Source organism: Aquila chrysaetos, chromosome 8 (assembly GCF_900496995.4).
Source record: "Aquila chrysaetos chrysaetos chromosome 8, bAquChr1.4, whole genome shotgun sequence".
Taxonomy (NCBI): Eukaryota; Metazoa; Chordata; class Aves; order Accipitriformes; family Accipitridae; genus Aquila; species Aquila chrysaetos.
The window spans coordinates 31822287-31844306 of NC_044011.1; the positions used below are offsets into that span (position 1 = coordinate 31822287).

A 22020-nucleotide genomic window follows, 5' to 3' on the forward strand; every position below is an offset into this window, starting at 1 on the left:
CCAATAACCAGGCTGCAGCACTCCTCCTTCAAAATGCTCGGTTGAGATGTGTGTGGGGGAGGGAAGTTGCTCTTAATGAGTGGCTGGGTAATTATCAAATAATTAGTGTAGTCTGTATGTTCTAATTGCAGAGAATTTGAAAGAGACTTCAGGACTTCAGACTGATGTATGATTGACTTTTGTTCGTTCAAGTCACGCTAATCCATGCTGTATCTTACAAGTTCCTCTTAGATCTGAATGAACTGCTGATTATTGCTGTGAAAACCAGCTGTAGGCTTTTTTTTCCTTCTCCCCCCTGCTCTACAAGCCCTGCATTTGGCCATTCACATTGTTTTTTCAGATGCGAATGAATGTGAGGGCAAACCCTGTGTCAATGCCAACTCCTGCAGGAACCTGATTGGCAGCTACTATTGTGACTGCATTACTGGCTGGTCTGGCCACAACTGTGATATAAGTAAGTGTCTATATCCTTGGGTTTATTAAAAGCCAGTTGTGTGTGTGTATGCATGTACGCCACTGAGTTCTGAGCTCAGATTTACACACCAGGCAGAGTCCCAGTGGTTGATGTTTTTAGAAACGGAGTGGTTGGTGCGGAATGAAAATACACAATTTTATCAAACTCATTAGTCCATAACATAGCTATATTCTGATAAAGTGACTAAAACAATGATGTGAAATTTCACTGCCTCTAGCAGAAGAGTCGCAAAAGGTTCCCACCCATTATAATAACCTTATCTCAAGGAAGGCACACAGGAAACTTGACAAAAGGTTTATCTAGGTGCAGTTTTAGAGATATTTGAACTCTGTATCTAGTGTAAATATATTTTTGCCTTCTAACCACAGTAATTTTATTACAGATATTAATGACTGTCGTGGACAATGTCAGAATGGAGGATCCTGTCGGGTAAGCCATTCTTGTTTTATTTTGGTTTCCCTGAGACTTCCAACAGTAACTTAAAACATTTGAGTTGAAACACAAATAGTGTGGAAAATAGCAATTAGCTGGTATAAATTGTCATTTCTTTGGAGTTGGGGGGAGGGCCTATGTCATGCTACAGCATGTCAGGGTACCTCTGTAGAACAGCAAGGGCAAAAAAAAACCCAAACCTGCAATAAATGACTCATTTTCACTGCCAGTGTCACCAATGAATGGGCTGGTTGTTGTGCAAACTACCTACTGTAAATGGAGGTACTTCACTTCCGAATGTGGATTAATGTATTCTGCCTGGAAATTAAGAATGTAAGCCAGTACTGGGGTGTGTGTTTATTTTTCCCCCCTAAATATTCTTGCCTTGTTTGGACACAGGAAGAGGACTTTTTTTTTTTTTTTGGACTTACTTTTTTTTTTTTTTTTCCCTTCCTCCTTGTTTTTTTTTTCTTTAATAAGAATATATCAAGAGGGAAGAAAAAACCTTGACTCTAAACTTTCTCATTCCTTTCCAGGACTTGGTTAATGGTTATCGGTGTATCTGTTCACCTGGCTATGCAGGAGATCACTGTGAGAAAGACATCAATGAATGTGCAAGTAACCCTTGCATGAATGGGGGTCATTGCCAGGATGAAATCAATGGATTCCAATGTCTGTGTCCCGCTGGTTTCTCAGGAAACCTCTGTCAGGTAAGAAGCATGGGAGAAAGGCAGGCCCTGAGCCAGTGGTGTTTCTACCAGCACTCTGGATCTGTACACTGAATGCCTTGCATCCAGTGAACCATAGTATAAAGTTGTACTTGATATCACTGTCAGTCTGCCAAGAAAGTGCTTGATTAATATATATTGTGGGGGGGGGGAAGAAACCAACAAAAAGCCCTGACAGGCTGCTGAGGATTCTTTTTGTTAAACAGACTGCAAGTGTTGGCATGTCAGGTTTTGTTGCACGCTGACTATTAACTTTCAGTGGCTGTTTAATATCTAGAGTGCTGTCTGCTGAAATAGTTGCAAGTCTAACTAAACTGTGCATTATGAACAATTCATTGAGACAGCAGATAAAAAGGTCAGATTCCACAATGTCTGCCTGTCATAGTGAGGGAAAGCTATGATAAAACTTCTGTTTCACTCAGCCTCTCCCCCCCCCCCCCCCCGCCTTTTTATTTCCCTTTCCTTTTCTCTCTCTGCACTACTTACAGCTGGACATAGATTATTGTGAGCCAAATCCTTGCCAGAATGGTGCCCAGTGCTTCAATCTTGCTATGGACTATTTCTGTAATTGCCCTGAAGATTACGAAGGGAAGAACTGCTCCCACCTGAAAGATCACTGCCGCACAACTCCTTGTGAAGGTTTGTGTCGCCTTGCAGGTGAATGGGAATGACAGGCAGTAGTTTCTGCCCCTCCCCTGGCTGGAGCCATAATGCAGCTCCAATAATGTAGTCACTGGAGTAGCTCTGACATAAAGAGGCTGAATTTTGCCCTGTGCCTTATGCCTCTATTTGTATGAGAAGATGAGTAATATTTCTAAGTATCAGTGATTTGAAAGACAGTGTTAGGTCAATGTGGACGGAAAACACATGTAGCAAATGGCTTGCTTTGCTGAATTTATTCCAGGCCACAGATGTGGTCCAGCAATCTTCAGATAAGATGCTGTGATTATTTTATCCACAAACAGTTGGTATAGTCCTTTTATTTTAAAGCAGCAAGCATATTTGGCAGTGTTAGGTTAATGGTTTGACTTGATGATATTAAAGGTCTTTTCCAACCTAAACAATTCTATGATATGTTTGTCTTTTTACTTTCCAGTGATGGACATTTAAATGTTGCTCTTAGCTTAAGACATCAGATAGAATGGGCAATCTTCACACAGGTCTCTGCTTTTTCTACAGTAATTGACAGCTGTACTGTGGCAGTAGCTTCTAACAGCACACCGGAAGGGGTTCGTTATATTTCTTCAAATGTCTGTGGTCCTCACGGAAAATGCAAGAGCCAGGCAGGTGGAAAATTCACCTGTGAATGCAACAAAGGATTCACTGGCACCTACTGTCATGAGAGTAAGAGCTGAAAAGAGAATATATTTTACTGTCCCCTACTCTTTTTGGAAAAAGATTCCATCCTTTCCTCCCAGACTGGTATAAGGTTTCTTTCTTGTAACACAGTGAACCTTGGAACTGCTTTAAGTTTTCATATCCTGCTTGGGTGAGGCAGACTGGAATTTGCTAGGCCTTGGGGAAAGTTCACAGTAATGAACCTTCTGGCCTTGAATTGTATGTTTTTAAAAACTGTACGTATACAAGGTCTGAGGTAGTTAATAGTTGAGTTTAACATGGATCTTAAGAACCCCTGATTTTTTTTGTTTGTTTGTTTTTTGTTTTTAATAGTAATCGTTGAGTGACAGGCTCATCACTTTGTGCAGTGTTTTTCAGCTATTTCTCCTCTTGCTCATAACCCTTCCTCTCAAAAGAAATGGAAGTAGCACCAAATAGTCTGCAATAAGATGACTTCTAGTAGCTGTACTTCTAGTTTGATTTTTTTTTTTCTTTCCTCCGCTCCCCTCTCCTCCAAACTGTTGCAGATATTAATGACTGCGAGAGCAACCCCTGTAAAAATGGTGGCACTTGTATTGATGGCATCAACTCCTACAAATGCATTTGTAGTGATGGATGGGAAGGAACTTATTGTGAAACAAGTAAGTTAACCATTCTTCAGCACGCAGAAATATCTCTTGGAAAAACAGCAGGAGGGAATGGCTGGTGCTGTCTTTAAGACAATAGTGACCAATGCCAATTCAACATAAACTCTGCTTCAAAGGCCACAGAGGACAAGGTGTCCTCTTTTTTTCTGTTGAGTCCCAGGCTTTTGTATCAGAACTAAACCCAAGTTACAAAGCTGGACTGGGAGTAGAACCTGGCTCTCCTACTGTTCAATTTTGTGCTCTAGCCTTTGGATAACTTTCTGTAAGAAACCCTTGGCATTAGTACACACCATTTTATGAATGGCATATCTGCATAACACACTTGTATTTTGGCAGTCTTGGGAACAGAAGGAGGAGTAAGCACTCAACCCCTGTCCTCTGACTGATAGGATAGTTTATGTAACAGGCCTTTTCATTTCTTGTTTACTGAAACAAGATGACAAACAAAATGAAAACAAACTGGAGGAATGTGGTGGAATACTCTTCTTCTCTGTGACAGCGCTTAAAGCTTTAAAATACTGCCTTAAGTGTTTAATCCATAATGGAAATGCAGGCCAAAATTGGGGATGGGCCACACACCTTTCAAGCATTAAGTGTCTGTCAATTCTGTAAACACTGCTTAGCTTGTTTTCTGTCCTTAACATATCTAGATATTAATGACTGCAGTAAAAACCCTTGCCACAATGGAGGAACTTGCCGAGACTTGGTCAACGACTTCTTCTGTGAATGTAAAAATGGGTGGAAAGGAAAAACTTGCCACTCCCGTAAGTTCAGCATTTCCAAAACACAACAGCCGTGCTCCGTTAGGCTGCTTAAACTTGTTGCATTGCATTAAGAAAGCACTGGTATTAAGGGTAGTTTGGGTTCTTCACAGGTGACAGCCAGTGCGATGAGGCAACATGCAACAATGGAGGAACATGTTATGATGAGGGGGACACTTTCAAGTGTATGTGTCCTGCAGGATGGGAAGGAGCCACTTGTAATATAGGTAAATACCCTGCACAATCACCAGGAAGCAGATGCAGTACTGGATCTGTGACCTCGGTTTTTCCTCTTGGCTCAGTTTTGACGGCTTTCTAACAACTTAGTGGCAAATCTTGTTCCTGTTACAGCAAGGAACAGCAGCTGCCTGCCAAACCCCTGTCATAACGGTGGTACCTGTGTAGTCAGCGGGGATTCTTTTACTTGTGTCTGCAAGGAGGGCTGGGAAGGACCCACATGTACTCAGAGTAAGTCGTCTCTGCTTGAACTTTTCCAGAGTGTTGCATGATGAGAACATGAGCTCATCCTGTTGCCCTTGGAGTCAAGATTGAAACCAGAAGGGAAAGCTTGTTTGATGTAGGCTTTAGCATCACCTGAATCTTTGTTTTTAATGACTTTATGTGATAGAGCCTTGACCTGGGCATGAGAAAGTTGCAAATGAGTTAAGTGGAGACAGATGTTGTCTTGTTTTCTCCTGCATTCTTTTTCTACGAGCAGCTCTGTCTGCTTCCACTTTTTTTTCCCTGTTAGATTCTTTACAAGGATCTCTTCCTGTGTACATGTGTTCCACACTGTAGTTAACAAATTTTGTGGTAGAAGCCTGGAATCAATTTAGTAGAGAATTTCAGCATATTTTTGTTAAAGTTGAGCTAAGTGTAACTTGGGCATTAGGGGAAGTTTGATCCTTCTTTACCGACAGTAGAGCTGTATTAGCCAAAGTCTGCATGTTTGACGTTGTCTGTCTCTGCTTTGCAGACACAAACGACTGCAGTCCTCATCCTTGGTAAGTTTAATATGTTTACCCTTCATCCTTTGCTTTTTTGTTGTTGTTTTTTTGTTGGTGGTGTTGGGGGTTTTTTTGTTTGGTTTTTTTTTTTTTTTAGAATTCTCAATTCTTTTTATCTGTAGCAGGTTTTTTACTGTATATAATGACTTTTCTTTATAGTTATAATAGTGGCACTTGCGTGGATGGAGACAACTGGTACCGCTGTGAATGTGCTCCAGGCTTTGCAGGTCCTGACTGCAGGATCAGTAAGTGTTTCAATGGCACTCTACCTTGCTTTTTGTCTCACTTGAATCTTGTTGTGAGCCAATCATCTTAATTAAGTGGTAGATCAGATTAATGATGGATGTCCTGTGTCTTCTGTATCTGTACCCAGAACTGTAGCAGATGTGGGGAGGGCAGGAATTGCACTGAAAATGAAAGAAATCTTAAAGTCAGTTCAGCGAGGGCTGAAACCTCTTGGTTCAGCTGAGTGGGCAAAATACCCTTCAGGATAGTCTTCCCAGTTAGAATGTGTTTGTGTGGCATAGGTTTCTGCTCGAGATGAAAACGTGTCAACCAAAAACCTTGTCAATTAATAATCTACCTACAAGCCCTGAGGTGATGTATGCACTTCCCTGTAATTTAATAATAATTACAGGTAGGAGGACACTAACACTTTTTTAAATAACAGCCATGGAAATAGAAGTTTCCTAGTAGCAATACAAGTGGAAAGGGGTTTAACATTGTCATCAGTTGAAGGGAGATGAAACTGGAGTATGTCAAAGAGAGGAAGTATGTTTGTGTGAGAAGGAATGTGTCCTTGCCCTTGAAAAACTAAGTAGCCATAGGGGTCAGGTTTTGATCTTTGTTAGTGCCACACAGCAGAAACTTCAAAGAACTTGCGCTGAGATTATACTGGTGGTGCTATAATACGAATCTATTGCAGAGTAGACACTAGAAGATGAACATAAAGCTCTAGTAGGCAACTCTCTCCTATGTTATTTTTCTGATAAAATAAAAGGATACTACAGAGTAACTTTTTTATTTCCTCTCCTTCCCTTCATAGATATCAATGAATGCCAGTCTTCACCCTGTGCCTTTGGAGCTACATGTGTAGATGAAATTAATGGGTACCGGTGCCTTTGCCCACCGGGTCGTAGTGGTCCAGGATGCCAAGAAGGTATTCCAAATGTCATAGCTGGTCATAATACTCATAGCGAGATCTGTATAATAATTGTGTGTTAACAGGCTTGTGGTTGTGTGGGGGTTTTTTGGGGTGACAAATAACTGAGTTATTTGTTGTAAAGCAAGTATCTTTCTTTACTGAAGAAGCAAACTTATCCCTAAGTTTAGATGAGCTTAGGAAAGGAGGGGGCTGTCACTTCCCCCCCCCCCCCCATTGTAAGTTTATAATTTTGTTCAATCTCTCTTCAGTTACAGGAAGGCCTTGCATTACCACTGTTCGCGTAATGCCAGATGGGGCTAAGTGGGATGATGACTGCAATACCTGTCAGTGTTTGAATGGAAAAGTCACCTGTTCCAAGGTACAGCTGTGCTGTGTTTTGGGTTATACTGTCTTCTGTCTTGTTACCAGTGGTTACTTACCAGTATTTATTCCCTTCTAGGTTTGGTGTGGTCCTCGACCTTGTGTCATACATGCCAAAGGTCATAACGAATGTCCAGCTGGACATGCTTGTGTTCCTGTTAAAGACGACCACTGTTTCACTCACCCTTGCACTGCAGTGGGTGAATGTTGGCCTTCAAATCAACAGCCTGTGAAGACCAAATGCAATTCTGAGTCTTACTACCAAGACAACTGTGCCAACATCACCTTTACCTTCAATAAAGAAATGATGGCACCAGTAAGTAGCAGAACATAGCTCACTGTGCTGTGGCACATGCATGATTGCTTCCAGAGCATGAAACAACTTTTTTGACTAGTAAAAGTACAGTAAAAGCTGACACTCCTTTATTATCAAAGAAAACGGACGGTATAGAAGAATTATAATACAGACTTCTACCCTAAATGCTTTTGTGTCCAGAGAACAAAAGCTGGTTTGGAGGGAATTCCACCTCCTCTTCCCTTGAGAACTCTTTACTTCAGGGCAAAAAAAAAAAAAAAAAAAAAAAAAAAAAAAAATTCTTATATCTGTGTGTTCATGTGCATATATATTTAAAAAAAACCACCACCTTTTTTGTATCCTCTAGGGACTTACCACAGAGCACATTTGCAGTGAATTGAGGAATCTGAATATTCTGAAGAATGTTTCTGTTGAATATTCCATCTATATTACCTGTGAGCCTTCACACTTGGCAAATAATGAAATACATGTTGCTATTGTAAGTATTCCTGGAATATTTTTAAATGCCTTAGTAGTTAATTGCTTGGATATGTGTGCAACATGTGGATTTAATAAAAATTGTAATTCCTGGCTTTGTCAGCACTTCCCATGGTTTAGTTTCCATCCCAATTCCCTTTAAGAGCAAGGGAAGAAATCCTGGTTCCATGTGCATACCTGAAAGCTACCATCTGGTGGCAACTGTAACAGGGGTAGTAAAACACTTTTCTGTTATACTCTCCTGAGCTGAGCACTGCTTTTTGGGGGGGTTTTGGTTGTCTTTTTAAGGCTGGGGCCAAAAAATTAAGCGTTATTAGTTTCTGCCCATAGCTGGGCTTTTTATCTGTTTCTGTTTTGTTTTTTAAGTGTTAAAAGTACTGAGAGAGTCTTAACTGATTGTGAAAGTTTATACAATAGCAGATTACCCACACATCTGATCTGGCACTTGGTATTAATTGTATGACTTTTTCTGTAGTCTGCAGAAGATATAGGGGAAGATGAAAACCCAATCAAAGACATCACAGATAAGATTATTGACCTTGTCAGTAAGCGTGATGGTAACAACACACTAATTGCCGCAGTTGCAGAAGTCAGAGTACAACGGCGACCAGTTAAAAACAAAACAGGTGAGCTTTTCCTTGTCTCCAAAAGCCTCGTACACTTGCCATGACTAGAATAGCCTTTCAAAGCGGGTGAAGCTTTTCTCGCTTTTGAGATTTGTAGCAAGTCTGAGAATCTCTGCCTCTTGGCCCTGTTAACAGGGAACAATGAGGAGGCTTTGTACTGGGATCTGATTACTTTAAAAACCCAGATGTTCTGAAAATGCTCTAAAACAGTGGCCTAACTTGTTAAAAAGGCTGCTACTGTTCTGCACTCTTCATGAAGAAATAAGGAGGAAGAAAGCAACTGGCTGGCTCTGAAAGCTCCCATGTATTTATTTACCTGGCAATGCCACTGTCCAGCTGTGATGAATTAAACATTGTCAGAAGTGTCCATTATTAGCTTTCCATGTAGCACCAGGCAGGCACTGGCACCTTCCTGACAGCCAGCAGTCCAGAGAGAAATGACAGTAGGGGGTATGGAGCCAACTTGCCCTTGGGGCAGGAGACGTTCCCTCTGAGCTGGGAGCCGCGGCAGGGCAGTCTAAGGAAGCCGGTGTTACTCTTGCCAGCGGTGAGTGGCTCTGTGCGTGTGAGGAAGACGTTTTCCAGGAGGGCTATCAGTCCGTACTCCCGAGTCCTAAACTCACTTTAAACACCCTGTGTTCTAAACGAGCCAAGATTATCCTTCTGTTACCATCTGGACCCCAGTGAAAAAATAAGGCTTAAGAGCTGAGATTTGTGTTCTTTGTAGAAAGCCTGGACTGGAACACTTGGTTTGCAGCAGGGTTAATGGGTCTCGTATCTCTTCCAGATTTCTTGGTGCCGTTACTGAGCTCAGTCTTAACAGTAGCCTGGATCTGTTGCCTGGTAACTGTTTTTTATTGGTGCATTCGAAAGCGCAGAAAGCAGAGCAGCCATAGTCACACGGCGTCTGATGACAACACTACCAACAATGTAAGGGAGCAGCTGAATCAGATAAAAAACCCCATTGAGAAACATGGAGCAAATACTGTCCCAATTAAAGACTACGAAAACAAAAACTCTAAAATTGCCAAAATAAGGACACACAATTCAGAGGTGGAAGAAGACGACATGGACAAACACCAGCAGAAGGCCCGATTTGCCAAGCAGCCAGCGTACACTTTGGTAGACAGAGATGAAAAGCCCCCCAACAGCACACCTACAAAACACCCGAACTGGACAAACAAACAAGACAACAGAGACTTGGAAAGTGCACAAAGCCTAAATAGAATGGAGTACATTGTATAGCAGACAGTGGGGTGCTGCCATGCAGGGCCTTTAAATATCATTATAAAGGCACTCAAGAGCTTGTAGTTCTTAAACTGTTGTGTAATATTTGAGTCTAAGGCTATTATTTACTTAGAATCCCTGTGTTAATTTAAGTTTTGACAAGCTGGCTTACACTGGCAATGATAGTTGCTGTGGTTGGCTGGAATACCAAGTGCTGCATTTCACATCTATGCAAAACTAGTCAAAAGTGCCCTCACACAAATTCAGCTGTAGCTGATACACATCCTGGAAATGTTTCATAAGGTATTACATAGCCTTATTACTCTTCCTTAGTGTTAATTTTTTTTTTCTGCCAGATGTCCCGATTTATACAGTTTCTTTAGCCTAATACATTTTATTTATATTTATTGAATTTGAGTTTTTTGTATATTGGTTTTATGGTGACGTACAACTAGTTCTGTATTTGAAAGTGCCTTTGCAGCTTGGAACCACAGCAACTATCAAAAATAAGTTTATTATTTATTTTTTTATTGTATTTTTGTTGGGGGTGGGTGGGGGGAACTTGTCAGCAGTTGCTGGTAAATGAAGAATTTAAAGAGGAAAATGTGTCAAAAATAGAAGTTTGTATAGAAATGTAAATAATTCTTTTTTTATTAATCACTGTGTATATTTGATTTATTAACTTAATAATCAAGAGCCTTAAAATATCATTCCTTTTTATTTATATGTATGTGTTTAGAGTTGAAGGTTTTTGATAGCATTGTAAGCTTGTGGCTTCTCTATTTTGAATTTATTTTCTTGTTACATGTTGCCTATATGCCAAAACTAAGGTGTTCTAAAATAGTTTATTTTTAATAGGATGGGCTTTCATGCCTTGATGCTGGTTTTTGTACAATGTCAAACGTTTGAAACACCTTCCATAGTATCACTTTAAGACTATTTGTAAGTACTGACTGAGGCAGTTTAGATAATTAGACTAGAAAATTTTTTTTGCTGCTTTAGACTTGAAAAATGAGTGACAGGCAGATAATCTGCTAAGAAGCAGTTTAAGGGAACAAAAACTGAGCTATTACTTTATGTAGATGAAATGTGAGTGGTTGCATGTAATTAAAATATCAAATTAGCGTGTGAAGTTGGAAACACAGCAATCTTATTTTGTAAATTCTAATTATTTTTTTTCTCACCATGAATATGTAATAACTGAACCACTTGTAGATTTGACTTTTTTTGTAATCTACTGCATTTAGGGAGTATTCTAATAAGCTAGTTGTTGAATACTTGAACAGTAGAATGTCCAGTAAGATCACTGTGTAGGTTTGCCATAGATTACACTGCCCGCCTTAACAAGTGAGGAAATCAAAGTGCTATTACAATGTTTAAGATCAAAAGGCTTATAAACATAGTAATCTCGGTGGTTAACCATTGAGATCATGAAGATACCTTGTATTGTGATATTAGTGTTATATGAAAATGCATCTTTGATGTGTTGTTCCTGGCAATAAATCTTGAAAAGTAATATTTATTAAATTTTTTGTATGAAAACAGAAAAGAGCGTGGAGATTATTGAGCTTGGAGGCACTGCTGACTAGTTAGTTGTGCAAAACCAGTGGCAGGTCCCGGTTCACGTTTCCAAGACCTGCTACTGATTTCGGTGGAGTCAGTTTTTTGTTAGATGATTCATGTTCCCCTCTGGCTCTGAACCAGATTGAAGGGGTTTGAAAGCAGCATGACCCTGGTTCTCGGTGTACCTCCGTGTACGTCGAAGGGGAGGATGATGATGTGATTGGAATTGTGCAAGGAGTTTACTTTGCGTGGGCCAATGAGCTACCACCAGACAGATAGTAACCAAATCGAAGTAGCTAGGCAAGATACAAACTGCTGACCTGGATGGGAAAGGATCCATAGATTATACTGATTTCTAATGGCAAAAAGTGCTTTGTAAAGCATAAAATAAACTCTTAAAATATTCAACACCCAATGCCGTTTAATCCTTTACTAATGCAGCCCCTCCCACCCAAGAGGGGCTGTGTGTGTGTATAAGTAGGGGTTAGCTGTCTGACAGTCTGCTCTTATTTTACCACATTTTCCTGATGAAGCTGCAAGCTTGTTCTGGTAAGGTGCTAGTACAAAGCTGAAAGACCAATTAACAGTGTGAAACCAACTCAGTTGAAAAATAATAATTGAAAAATAGGGTCAGGCTGCTGCTTGTACTTCAGCTTAAAGGAACCCACTGCAAGGTTAGGCCTTTTCATCCATATTTTGTTTATAGTAAATAGTGATACTTTATATAATGCTTGCTGTGATATGAATACAACAAACACTTAAAAGATCTGATAGCAAGACATTCTCTGTTCTGTACCTTCTTTACAGCTGTCTTAAAAAAAAAAAAATGGATAAAATCTATTTAGTGTTACTTTTTATTTCAACCTCACTTTAAAAGGAGATTTCTAACTTGTTGCTACACCACCTTGAAAGGGAGACGCTCTTACTCTTTGCAATCACATGCTGCATAACTTAAGCACCGGAGAATCATCAGTTTACTGCCTGCTGAATGGGAAGTCAATAAGATTAGCTTCATCTGACCACTTCAATAATTCCTCATCCAACAAATCCCATGAGTATTTATTTCCCTTTGTTCCCTGACTTCTACAGTCTGCAATAAAGCAAACACTTTGTGTCTAAAAAAGCCACTTAAAGATAATAGAATCTTCCACCTGCCTCAGAAGTACAAAGTTGAGGCCATTAAATGAATGCTTTTCCATACTTTCAATATTGAATTAACCATCTTCCTGATATCTACTGTTCACACAGGTTTCAAATTCAATGCTGCAGAAACCAACTACCTTTTCTAAATGACTGAAACATTTATACCTGAATTTGTAGGAATAAATCTGAGACTGCCTTCTATTAAGCAAAAGAAAAAAAAAAAATCAGGCTTTTGCTAGTCCTAGGGACATGGATTTGACAGGCTACTTCAAAACCTACTGAAGCAAATTCTAATTACAGACTTAATCATTTAATACATTGACAAAGCTGTTTAGATCTCTGAAGACTCTGTGTAGAGCAAAACCTGGGTTCCTCAAGCTTCAAAACTTGTCAAAGCCTTGAGCGCTGTATTCATTTAGTTAGTTATTTCCAGCCTTTCCTGTGCTACAAAATACTGTACTGACCACACGGAGGTTTTGTTACTGCTGAGTTTCTCCATACATAAACTATTTTTCCCATATAACTCATTTCATTGCTACCTCATAGCATATAAAATTAGAGCTGCACAAGTTGTACAGGGGGAGAGAAGCGAATTCTGTGAAAATGCTATAATGATATTTTAAAATTATATCCTCTTATCTCAGTGGTAGCTTCAAAATTTACACTGGTGAATGTAACAAACCCAGTCTTCCAAAGCCCAGAACCACCACCAAGCTGGGGGCTGGTATATGAAGTGTTTTCCGCTGCCGTCAAAATAAATAGAAACACGAAGTTTAAGACTTTCCCATTAGAAATCCAAAGCACATTTATTTTTGTGGAAATTATACTTTGCCAGTTCACGGTTTACTACTCTGGGAAGATACATTCTGTTTAGTCAGGAGAAGTTTCCTGCTGCTCATGTGTGTTTGTTCTTTGGATCCTTGTTCATCTAAGAACTGAAAAATGTGTGCTTCCTGATCTGCCATTTAAACATAGGAGCTTTAAAACAAAATAAATAGCAAAATTACTCCCCTTAGCACCCTCAGCTTTGCTCTACCTACAGCTAATTGAACCTGTCGAACCTGGGTTTGGTTCAACTCGAGCTGAGCATCACCACATCAAAGCCCCTGCACCTCCGCATGGAAAGGGCCCATCTCACATAGAGGCAACTCGCGAAAAGGCGCTGATCATGCACGTTACATCAGCCGTAATGCCAATATATTCATGTCACTGGGGGAAAGACAGCCTTGGGAACAGCTATTTCTGCATTGCTAATAGGAGCAAATGACAGCCAGCTAGCGCTCGTACATCTGAAGCCTAGCAAGTGACTAACATAAACCAGTTTACGGCCTAAACAAGCTATTTCGCTGATGAAGCTGTTTGCCTTTCCACAGAAACAACACTCTTCTTACACCAGCTGACAGACCTACCCAGCAAGAGTTAATATTATTAATCAGCTCTCTGCCAAGCTAGAAAATGTACAAGGTTACGCTCTCGGTTTCTCCTTGCGGACTGCACGATTCGGCTCCTCACCCGCCAGCCCCCAGGGCAGCTGCCCCAGCCCTCCAGCTGAAGCTAGCCTTGCCTCCTCAGCTAGCTGGGGGCCCACATCGCTACCCTTGCCCTTTGCAGAGCCCCCCCAGAACAAGCCACAAGGCAGAGGCTTAATGTTTTTATTGGTGTATGCAAAGACGAGAAGTTCTGACAAGGGAAGTACCAAATTCAGCCTTTTCCTCCCCAGAAGACGGAAGTGATTGTGTAAGTTCCCCCTCCCCTTCTAAACGGAGCAAGAATATTTAAGTGTATTTAAGTATTTTTGAATTTCCTCTTTTTCAGTATTGACACCAGCGGCCATCATGGTTACTGTTCACCAGTGCACACGGAGTTTGCTTTTAAAGGTTAGCTGTTATTCCCCAAAGCGGGAAAAACCAGCAAAATAGCTGTGCAATTATTAATTCCAATTTCTGGGGGTGCGGAGGCGGAAAGCGGTGAAGGTTCTGTACAGTCTGCTGGCCACCGGATGGAGGTTCAGCAGATGGCTTACCTAGCACTGGGGCAGTACTGCAGCAATGTGGTATCAGACAGAGTGTCAGACCAGAGTTCCAGCCCAGATCTTCCAGTGAGCACCTTCTCTGTGATGTGCAAACTGTTTCAACCAGTTTCTCTACAGGGTGGAGAAATAAGAATCTATTCTTTTCATTCTAGTACTATGAGATCATGTTAATATTAAAAAGGGGCATGCCCATCTCTAGAATTATAGCTCAAGACACTTTTCTTTAAAGATCTGATGCATAAATCAAAAAGACAGTTTTTCTGGCAGCAAGTAAAGCAGTCATGGAGCTAGATTACCAATTCCTGCTACCGAGGTACTATGTCTCAGTTATACTAAAGGATCGAACTTTGACAGAATGGGAGCAAATCAGCGAAATGCTCATTCAAAAAAGGCGCGTTGTCAGCTGCCACAGGAACCAATTCCCAGCTCTGGAATAATTGAAATGGATAGTAAAGGACGTAGGATGGTGGAGGTTAATTCCCTGGGCGATTTCCAGGTTACAGCTGAAATGCCCTGTGACATGACATCATTTGCACAACCCTTATGCTTTCTCAGCATAGGCCGACACCACCAAACAAACAAACAAAAAGTCCCCATCTAAAAATGTCACCTTTTGCCACTGTGGAAAGGACAAAGTCACGCGCTACCAGGTTCCATTTTAATTATCTTGTAAAAAAAGAAGGTGCACAAGATGGGAGAACCGTGTTCAAAAATACTTGAACGAGTTGATGGAAGAGTTTGCAGTACGAGTTCCTTAACCAGCTTGCTTTACTTCGAAGAAATTGCTTACCCTCAGTGCTGCTCCAAATGTCAAAATAAGTATATTCATATCCCTCCCAGGTTCAGCTCCAGAATGCTTTGATATCCCTTTGATGAAAGGCTCCGTGTGCTGCTATTCCCCCATCCCACATCTTCTTGTTCACATAGGTTTTTGGATCCTAGCTAATGCTTATTAGAGAAGAAAAAAGCAGCAAGCAAAGAAGTGAGGAGTGCCTTTTATTAAAGCTAATTTCTGAGGCCAACCCACACTTCCCACTGCTGGCTAAAAGACTCTTGATACTATTAACTCTGTTTGCTCAAGCCTGCACTAGAGTGTTTTAATACAGTATGAAACTTTTTATTAGATACTGATATGGGCAAAGAGATAACTACCCATAACATGCAATCTGGGACAGTCTAACTACATTTTACATCTTTCTGATTCCAATTACAAACAAAAAATTCTTTTCTCCAACTTTTCCCTTAAAAAAGGATCCATTTTCCACTCAAAAGCCAATGAAATGAAGATATAAAAACATCAATTAAAACTCAGCCAATGAGACCCACATGCAGAGCAGCGAGAGGGAAGGAAGTTCACACTGACAAAATAAACGCCTTCCGAAGGCTACTTAACACCTCGCTTGGTCAAAACTTTCTGCAGCAAGGAAAGTTTTGGTTCTTAAAATTCTCCTTTTTTGTTAGAAACAGGTGCTCTTGAATTATTCAAGTCAAGCGTAACACAGAAACGTGGCTACGCAATTGTAATAACACACTAACATACGCTCTAGACCCTTGTATGCAGAACGACAACCTGACAGATAATATCAGAACTAGCAGAAAGCTTATTACTCAAAATAACTCTTGCAATAGTTAAAACCTTCCTACCGATCAACACTGGGCAAGGGAGATTTTACATCAGCCTGCTTCCTCTTTATAAATAAATACGTAAAAGGCTGGTCTAGCTTTTGATGTGTGTTTAAACACAAAAGTTCACTAAACAAATATTTTTCGCTACTTTGATGTAAAGAATAATGGAAACGATAGTCCGCACACATTAGAAAGTGTTTGGCTAGGAAAGGACTGTTTGACTATCAGCAAACAGCACAGACCAAATTAACCAGGTATTCATTAAAAAAAACAAAAACAAACCACAAAGCTGGCTGGTTTGGAATAGACAGTTATTTCTCGTGAAGACAAACATGTATTTTTCAATGTGAGCTCTGCATTGTGGGCTTTAGCCAGTCTCAGATCTACACATATTTCAGAAGGGTTCAAAGAAGCTCTGAAAATGAAAAAACCCAACATAACAAACACACACAAAAGAAACTGTTTCTGTGCTTCAATGGCAGTTTCAGAACAGAGCCTTAAATATTTATTACTTTTAACAGAAAGGTATGCTAATGCTGCTCAGAAGCAAACTGGTAATAGAAAGCCACAGCCAAGACTTGCAAACTGCTAATTTTACTCTAGCTCAGTTTCCAGCTTGCTTTCCCCCCCCCCCCCCCCCCTAAACCTGATTTAGGAAATCAGGTTTGTGGTTCAAGAGCATGTCAGACCACACCTCTGCCAGTCATCTGGGTGCAGGTGGATTGTTGATAAACACAAAGCCTGAGAAGACGACCTTGGGCTTAAAGTACAGAGGTAACAGAGACATGGTAACAATACAGCCTGGATGTCACAGCACCACGTAAAGTACCCACAAGGTTTGCAAAAGGGAAACTTCCAGAACAGTCCCACTGCACAGGCAAAAGAAAGAACAGTTTTGAGCAGCGACACCATCTAAAATCCAGGAATGACCATGAATTCAAAGCTTTTTTCCCTGAATAACTGCATTTCTGAGAGGATCCAAGAGACAACTTTTTAAAGTAACTAAGCTCTAAATACACAGCTACAAAGAGCAAAGGAGTCTAACAAGTCAGTAATTACAGTAAGAATGATGCAACTATGCACTTTTGAGAAAGTCCGCTTGTATTTGTTCCGTCTGTCTAGGCTCTAACACCTTCATTTGATCTAGCCCTACATTTCTTGTTGTTGCACGATGACTGTTTTAAAAGGAGGATGTTCCCATGCTATCAGTGAGGTGATGGAAAACAGAATTTTAACTAACATAACAAAATAGACTAAAGGAAAAATCAAGTGTTCTTAGCTACATAGACAATGGTTTAATCTACCCAAGCCCCCTATAAATGTATGACATTCATTTGTAAGGTGTATGCAGGTATGTTATTCAGTTAAGATTAAAACTAAATTGTAATTATAAGGTTGAACTATATATAACAACAGTATATATGATGATACAAACTATATGTGGTTGCCCTCTGGTTTCTAATACTTGAGTGAAATGGATTAGGAGAGGAGAGAGGCAATAGCAAAGGAAGCTTCAGAATCCCAAACTGTTAGCAGTAATAGCTTGGGGGGTCCTTGCCCAAGACCATCCACAATTTTCACAGATACCATCAGTGTGTTCACCAGTTTGCAAAAGCATGCATAAGGTCTTTTCCTAACCAGAATGAAATGAAAAGAAGTAACTGAAGTGACTCTATAAACTCAGCATGCGGCTGTTACTGCATCATCATCTAAACCTCTCCCGCAGGTACCTGCTACAACAAAGAACATCATCACAAAGATCCAAGGAAAAGCAAAGTAAAAATAATGGAAATTTAAAACTGCAGTCTAGAATATATGGTTGTACCATTTTTTATCAGTTTATTTATATTATTATTTTATGTATATTATTTATTATCAGTTTTTATTCACTGTGAGAACTTAAAGAAGCCACCCAGAAAATCTACACTAAGACTTTAATATAAACTATAAAATTATTCTATTTTAATTACTCTTATTTTTCTGATAAATACTTAATTAAACATATTTATACCTCTTTTAAGTTGATCCAAAAGGTGCTTTTTACTCCCTTCCTGGCTCAGTATCTTGAGTCCATACAAAAGACAACAGCAAACATACCTCAGGCTATTCCTCCAAACCCAGGTTCATTTGCAGCCTGGGTTTTGCTGTTACTAGGAAAGGCCTTTGTGCAGAGCCTGAAGACTGGTAAGCATTAGCAACCTTACTGCAAAGCACTGTGAGAAACATCACACAAACAGGCTGAAAGAAAAAAGAGAAAATGTCTTCTAGCAGGCACACAGGATCTTTTTCATTTATAACAAAAGCAGAAATTATTTATAGCAGAAAGATGCTGTTCAACTGACAGTATCTTGCTGTCAACTGCCAAGTTGCTAACTCTCATAAGGACCTGAATTGTAGTACCAACTCTAAGGCTGATGGATGTGAATCTTCTTCTTAACCTAAATGAGGATATCCACAGTTGTTAAGTATTTGTCAGTAAGATTTTTCAAAATGCTTCACATAAAATGTCTGTGGTCACACTGATTTTAAGAGAATGATCAAAGAAAATTGCTTATAATTTTATTTTAAACATTTAAAAAGATAAGCATGAAATAAAAAGTTACATTTCTTTAGCTCATTAGCATACAAGTTACAAAAGCAGCATGAAAAAGCACTGTGCAATTAAAAATTACCTCTATCTTAAAATAACAAATAACTCAGGTATTACTAACACATGATAAACAGTGTGTTGCCCTTGCACACAAATAACACCTGATTTTGAAACATGAATGCGTGAAGATGTGTATGCATGTTTATGTATGAACTTTTCCCAATAGCAATGTTTGCACAAATCCAGGTGACCACATATATAAAACCAATCTTCATTTTTTCCAAAGATGGAATGCATGATCACTTGTATCCACAACTCTAGTTAGAAATAAACGTTCATATCAAAACTGCACAAGCAGAAACTATAGTTATTTTGAAACCTCACTGAAAAGGCAGGCCTTAAATTATCAGCAACATTAAATCCTGGTTAAAGATTTATTTGAAATAATCTCAATTCGCCTTACTGTTGTAAAGATCATGTGAATAAATCATGAACTTCCTAACACAGAGAAAGGATTAATTTTTACTAAAATAAACAAGCAAAACACTAAATAACTGCAGCTGCTAACAGATCACAAGTGTTTTTAACATTTGCTGTCATCAGCTGATATGACTTTTTAATACTAAAACATCCATAGATCTAAAATTTTGCTTAGTAAATATTATAAGAGATTTTTCTTTCTACAAATATTACAGTGCTTCATACAATATTAATGTCTAATTCCTAAAGACTTAACAGAATTACCTTCATTACAGTTCCCAATGACTAAGATGCTTAGTTAACTAAATTTTCTTAAAAAGTTATATCTAATTTTGACTTTGTATTTTTATTATTTTTCATTATTTTGAATTGCTTCCTACTTTTTGCACACGCTTTCCAAATGCAAATTTGGCTGTCCACCCATGCCATCAAGGTAATATTTCAGACTTTATGACTTCTTAAGCCTTCTCAGTTTTAACTTCCTGAGACCAGTTTCAACTTCTTTTTTTCTTTTTTGGATAAGCTTCTCTGAAGATACAGGCTGCAGCTCTAAACAAGATGATGGCATCACAGGCAATTCTTCAGTGGTTGCACTTGGCTCATTTTGGCTTGTCTGCACTATACTGTTTCTCACAGAAGGAGGCCGGGAGAGGTTTTTTCTCAAAGTTAGGGACTCCTCATCAGACACAGTCTTTGTCATGTTTTTGTTAGAAAACAAACTGGAACTAAGTGGGGTCTTCTCCTCCAGGAACAGACCTGAACAATCATCATTGTGCTCGCTCATTTCTGTATTGCTAGGAATTAAAGGAGTCCCTTCAGAGGATACTTTTTTGAAATGCTTTAACTTTTCTTCTGCACCACAGCTCTTTTGGTGAGCCTCTGTTTTGGTCACTTCTTGACTTTGTTTTGGACCTAGCGCTGCTGACTCAGAGCTACAAGGAGGGTTTTCACTTAGAAGACTCGACTTCAACCACTCCACGGAGTGAGGTTTTTGCTGGCTGCTAACATCATCTGGCTGTCTCTGATTAACATAATTTTCCAGCTCTAAAACAGGAAGCTCCAAGTTGCTCTCAGCTGTATTTATGCAGTCCTTTAGCAGTCCTGTACTCCTACATTTCACTTCAGACTGAGGACTGAGAGAAGTTTGACAGTCATTCTTTCTGTTCCCTGTCTGCGAGTCCACTGAGCCAAGATACACTTTCTTGGAGTCCTTGCTGATTTGAGGTTTGCTTGTGCTACTTTTCCTTGGTTTTGTCCTTTTCACACTGCAATAAAAAGGATTTTTTTTTTTTTTTTTTAATTTAAAAAGAATCTTCCCTGCCTCAATCTGCCCTTCTTACAAACTCTGAAACACCACTAGGGCAACCCTCTTTCTGAATGTGGAAAAAACCCCTGTATATCATCTTGACAAGCAGTAATGTTTGTCTAGTGTGGATAATATCAAGTGTTATCCATCTGATTTCCACTGCACTAGGGGAACCCTATTTATTAATGACTAAGCCATGAAGGAGTTCACGTTCTATTCCAAGAGGCAGAACTGGATTCATTACAGATGTTAAAGGTCAACACAGCATAAGTATATTGAATTCCTTCCCAAACTGGCTAGATAAAATAGTATTTCATAAGTGCCTAAATGATTTCAAACCATTCCCATATATTCACATGCATAATGTATATCTAAAGGATAGAGGGGGGCAGGCAGGGAGAGGCAGCATACGCGTCTCTGTGTGAGAGTTTCTAATCTCTATTTTAGAATGTTCCTCTGGAATTTTTCCCAGGACATTTCAAAGCATTACTTTAAAGTTAACCACTACTCATCTAGTATCAAGCCCGTTCATCTGGGAAGGACTTAGGTAATGCAAGTAGAGGATATTCTAAAAGGAATTCTACAGGAAAATGGGATCACAAGGGACCTGATAGAGTGTCAGTACATAAACACTCCTTAGCAGCATGTTACCTACAAATCTAGATTTCACATAGGCTGCAAGATGAACTTTATGCACAGGTACTGAAGCTGCCTATGTAAGATTTTGAGTCTAAATATATTACTATAGATCATCCCATGCTGAGACCACTTTCTGCTGCTCTGCTGATGCCGAGCAGTTCCCAGGTCGGCATATCTAACTCTTCAGAAAGAGGGCTCTTCCAAAATAGGTAGAGCTGGCATACTTCCAAATCTAATCTCATTTCTAAAGACAACACAGATGAGACAACATGGGTAAAAAGAAAAGTTGCCAGGGTTCACATCAAATCCCTGATTCCACAGTTGATTTGGGGCTACTGGCAACTTGTGCAAGTAAGAGTGGCATCCCGGCACAGCAGAGGACCAGTAAAATGTTCAGCTGACCAACTAACCCTCCCCATCCACTACACCAAGGACACTCTTTATTTGTGACCAAAGATCCAGCCTAATATCGTGGTACACTGCAGACTTTCAAAATGAACAAAAAGTATATTTGCAAAGTGTTTTTCACCAAATATCACATATTTATTTTGGCTCAGAGCGTCATTCAAGGAAAAAACACCCTATTTTGATTCTGCCTAGTGCTATGGGAGATATCTATGTGGGTTGTAATAGCTTTTTTCATGCCGTACAAAACAACAATGAACATTTTATGTGCTTATTCATACTAGAGTAGTAGTTTCTTAGTAATTTAAAATAATCTTTTGTAAAGGAGTTTATATGATTTGAAATGTTATTACATAGGCTATTTACCCAAATTTACCAGATTATAAATTTAACACCTTAGAAAGAATAGTGACATACATTTCTTTCAAGATGTCTTGCTTTATTTGTTCATTCAGACTAATCTTAAGCTTCTTGTTCTCCACAGATTCAGTAAAATATTCAGACGTCCCATTGGAAAGTTCTTTCTGCTCCAAAAGAAAAAACAGGTTTAAAACACGACACATCAAGCTATGATTATTCAACATAAAACTCCATTTCTAATACTAAGACTTACAGATGTTCTTTATTATTTTGATCTGAGCAGTCTAAGAGAAACAGCATTATTTTTAATCTTTTAA

The 22020-nt window shown here is 39.4% G+C and overlaps 2 protein-coding genes across 15 annotated transcripts in view; one reads left to right on the forward strand and one right to left on the reverse strand.

Annotated features, from left to right (window-relative positions):
- Positions 1 to 11533, forward strand: part of JAG1 (jagged canonical Notch ligand 1) — a 36692-nt gene extending 25159 nt beyond the window's left edge. Inside the window, exons 10-26 of the mRNA XM_030023025.1 lie at positions 341 to 454; positions 858 to 904; positions 1444 to 1617; positions 2124 to 2274; positions 2815 to 2979; positions 3501 to 3614; positions 4271 to 4384; positions 4495 to 4608; positions 4733 to 4849; positions 5358 to 5385; positions 5548 to 5633; positions 6434 to 6547; positions 6802 to 6911; positions 6993 to 7229; positions 7576 to 7707; positions 8182 to 8332; positions 9120 to 11533. Of these exons, the coding sequence (XP_029878885.1) occupies positions 341 to 454; positions 858 to 904; positions 1444 to 1617; positions 2124 to 2274; positions 2815 to 2979; positions 3501 to 3614; positions 4271 to 4384; positions 4495 to 4608; positions 4733 to 4849; positions 5358 to 5385; positions 5548 to 5633; positions 6434 to 6547; positions 6802 to 6911; positions 6993 to 7229; positions 7576 to 7707; positions 8182 to 8332; positions 9120 to 9577 (2426 nt within the window). The 3' untranslated portion in view covers positions 9578 to 11533. The remainder of the gene's footprint in view (positions 1 to 340; positions 455 to 857; positions 905 to 1443; positions 1618 to 2123; positions 2275 to 2814; positions 2980 to 3500; positions 3615 to 4270; positions 4385 to 4494; positions 4609 to 4732; positions 4850 to 5357; positions 5386 to 5547; positions 5634 to 6433; positions 6548 to 6801; positions 6912 to 6992; positions 7230 to 7575; positions 7708 to 8181; positions 8333 to 9119) is intronic.
- Positions 11534 to 16561: 5028 nt separating this feature from the next.
- The window catches only part of LOC115344469 (SLX4 interacting protein), an 82993-nt gene continuing 77534 nt past the window's right edge, over positions 16562 to 22020 (reverse strand). For 10 of the 14 annotated variants that reach the window (XM_041125600.1, XM_041125594.1, XM_041125595.1 and 7 more), the window contains 2 exons: positions 21761 to 21870; positions 16562 to 20258 (listed from right to left, as the gene is read on the reverse strand). In XM_041125600.1, the coding sequence (XP_040981534.1) occupies positions 19442 to 20258; positions 21761 to 21870 (927 nt within the window). In that variant the 3' untranslated portion in view covers positions 16562 to 19441. The remainder of the gene's footprint in view (positions 20259 to 21760; positions 21871 to 22020) is intronic. The other 4 variants (XM_041125601.1, XM_030021815.2, XM_030021814.2 and 1 more) reach the window with 1 other exon arrangement.